Source organism: Anarrhichthys ocellatus, unplaced genomic scaffold, assembly GCF_004355925.1.
Source record: "Anarrhichthys ocellatus isolate YVR2014 unplaced genomic scaffold, GSC_Weel_1.0 scaffold6, whole genome shotgun sequence".
Lineage (NCBI taxonomy): Eukaryota > Metazoa > Chordata > Actinopteri > Perciformes > Anarhichadidae > Anarrhichthys > Anarrhichthys ocellatus.
Window position 1 is genome coordinate 2108507 of NW_022280036.1, and position 3098 is coordinate 2111604.

The following is a 3098-nucleotide window of genomic DNA, read 5'->3' on the forward strand; positions in this document are numbered from 1 at the left end:
TTAAAATAACAATTATCACTATAAACATGAAATGCTGGATGATATCATTTCACACTGCCTGGTGGCCATCTGTCACTGGCAGACTGTATCAGCTGTAGCGAGCTACCGACTTGATAAGGTCTTGTGATGTACGTCTGAACCGAATTGTGGATTTGGATAATCGTTAGATCCCAACTCATTAAGCTCAGTAACATTAAGCTAATGTTAGCTCCATTAATTCCTTCTCTGGCCGACTCTTTAGTGATAATGGCTGACTCGTATTAAAACAAGAATCCCGTAAAAGTGTCTTAAATAAATGTTTAATAGCAAGATAAATGGTACGATGCTGAAACACTGAGGCTGTAGCTACATGTCCCAGCTGAAGTCCTCCTCACCAGGTGATGAGTCATGTAAAAGACAAAAAAAAAAAAAAAAAAAAAAAAAAAAAAAAAGATTTACCGCCTCGTGGTTGTATGCCTGTACTAACCCGGTCATGTTTCCGTGCATGTCTAAACAGTTTCAAACAGTGTGTTGTCACGTTTGAAGTCAAAAGAAAACGCTTTTAGGATGACGACGTAAGTTATGAGGGTGCAAACGTCCCCAAATCCAATAAAGAGCAGAACAGAGCTGTTAACGTTTGCTTAAACTCTGTTAGCATCGAGGACCGGCTTCCACACAGCTAGGTTAGGACTGTAGTAAGCTAGTTAGTCCGACTTGCTAACATTTGCAGCCTATGCTACATCAGATGCACACTGTTTAATCCATTCACAACACTTTTGTTCTCGTGTCTAAACATTAATGATACAGGAGTATCTCTTACTAGAGACACATGCACATTGCTTCATGTGGAGAAAGCCCGAGCGCTCATAACACCAAGGATGACATGACAAGTGCACAGGCTGACATTTGATAACTTCAATAAAAAGACAATATTGGTGCAATATGTATATGGAAAAAAATGATGTCGCCACCATAAACACAGTTCATACCTTCCTGTATGGACGGGGCCTGCAACATCTGCTTGTAGTAGGAGTAGTACAGTCCACACTCGGTCCGAAACGAGATCTCCCGCTCCACCTCCTGAAAGCAAAAAATAAAAAGGTGGGGTTATTTTTTAGTTGCATGAAACCAAAGACTTTTTTAAAATATGGAAAGCAGATATCCTGGCACAGCATGACAGAAACACGGAGGATGGAGGCAAAGCAGCTAATACACTCGTAATCCTCGGCAGTAACAATGAGACAGGTAGCGCGGCGTGTATGTGTATGTGTGTGTGTGTGTGTGTGTGTGTGTGTGTGTGTGCTTAGACGATGGCTTCCCAAGAGATTTCCCGCTTGCCATGCATGATTACTGTTCCACTGGGGGGTAAAAAAACAGAGAGCAAATAGAGAACAACCAGCTGCAGAATATTAACTCCATCAATCTATCGTGTCCCGTTAGTAAATAGTTTTTACAGCTGTGCTCCATTTAAAAAGATATTCTTTGACCATAATGATACATTTCTTTGCCATATCGGCTGTAATTTGACTGTTGGGTGTTTGTCAATCCGAGGGAGCTCGAAATCTGCTTGTTAAAAACCAACGAATATTACTAAGTATTATTACGATGCCATTTATGTCATCTTGTTTCCAGTGACCTGGCATTGAGGAATAGACCTATGATTAAAAGCTCATCCCACATAAAAAAAAAACAAATGAATGGACGCAAAAACCTTAACTGATTCATTGACCAAATGACACGGAATGGAACAGACCCGCTGATTTCTATTCACATTACAACGTGAGCTACCGCGACATTCAAATACACTTTGTATATAAAATGTCCCATATTCTAATCATCTATGAATGTCCCTCTGTGGCTCGTGGCCCCACCCTTACAGCTCCATCTCATCATCTTAAGTGGAATTGATGGCAGAATTAAATTAGCCTGGCTAATTTAATTCTGCCATCAGCTACCTGACAGCAGGTATCAGGGAGGATCACAACCATGCAGGACACCGGGCAACTACAAGCGAGAAACTACACAGGCCAGTGGTTCTCAGTGTCCCAGACCAATGCGGGTGTCCTCACCAGCTCCATTGTATTTATGAACCAGTCGCTGATTAATTGAGTGAAAACCAGCAGGACTTTGAGAGCCGAGGAGCACAATAGAGAACCACTAGTTCATAACACAGTCCTAACATCTTACATACATATAAAAAAAGAGGCCGGCACTGTGATCAGTGTGAAAATAATGTTAATAGGAAATAAAAAAGACCCTCCACCACCGCGGCCTGCCCACAGAGGTGCTGTTAATTAGACTGTTCCTGGGACGTAGTGGGCAAGTACAGGCGGTGCTTGACTGACATCTTCCTGTCTCTATGATCCATTGTGTTGCACCGTTCAGGGTGGGGAACTTATTATTCGTAACCATTATACATACACGTCCACCCATTAATATATACAGGGTATATGCCTAAGACAATGAGCAGAGAGGGTAGACTTTATTTTCAAAAATGTGAATTAACCAATCATAAACTCCAACCATATCTTTTTTCCCCACAGAAGGACAGCATGTTGGTTACAGACGCAACATATAATATAATATATATGATCCTGTCTATTTAGCTCAATTGGGTACAAGAGGCCTACATCATATGGTATAATTGTAACACTACAATTTGCCCTTTTCACAGCAGCCATTTTTGTAACACACACAAAAAAAAAACAACAGATGTATAAAATGAATTATGGGCCCATTCTATTTAGTGTGTCACAGCCAGCATGTACAACAGGCTACCAGGGCTGTGGCCCACCGAAATGGAACAGGGCTAAAATGAATATCATGAATTACACCTGTGTGATCGCTGTGGCTCCTTCGACACACGGTATGGTGCATCTATGTCGTGTAAAACTTTCTCAAATCAGTGTAAAATGATTGTTAGTAAGTATCGAATATAAATGATTCTCTCAGCCTGAAACGTCTACTCAAGGCAAACTCAAAGTAAATTGAAAGCTGGTCTTGGAGGACATGCATGGTTTTGGTCTCTTTTGAAAGGTAACAATGTCCAATAGAAAATAATCTGATCTTGAAAACAAATGCTTACAGATTACTATAGCTGGAACTAAAGGCCCCCCCCC

The 3098-nt window shown here is 41.0% G+C and overlaps 1 protein-coding gene across 3 annotated transcripts in view; it reads right to left on the reverse strand.

Annotated features, from left to right (window-relative positions):
* Positions 1–437: 437 nt before the first annotated feature.
* Positions 438–3098, reverse strand: part of dpy19l3 (dpy-19 like C-mannosyltransferase 3) — a 41078-nt gene continuing 38417 nt past the window's right edge. For all 3 annotated transcript variants that reach the window (XM_031846766.1, XM_031846767.1, XM_031846765.1), the window contains one exon: positions 438–1059. In XM_031846766.1, the coding sequence (XP_031702626.1) occupies positions 895–1059 (165 nt within the window). In that variant the 3' untranslated portion in view covers positions 438–894. The remainder of the gene's footprint in view (positions 1060–3098) is intronic.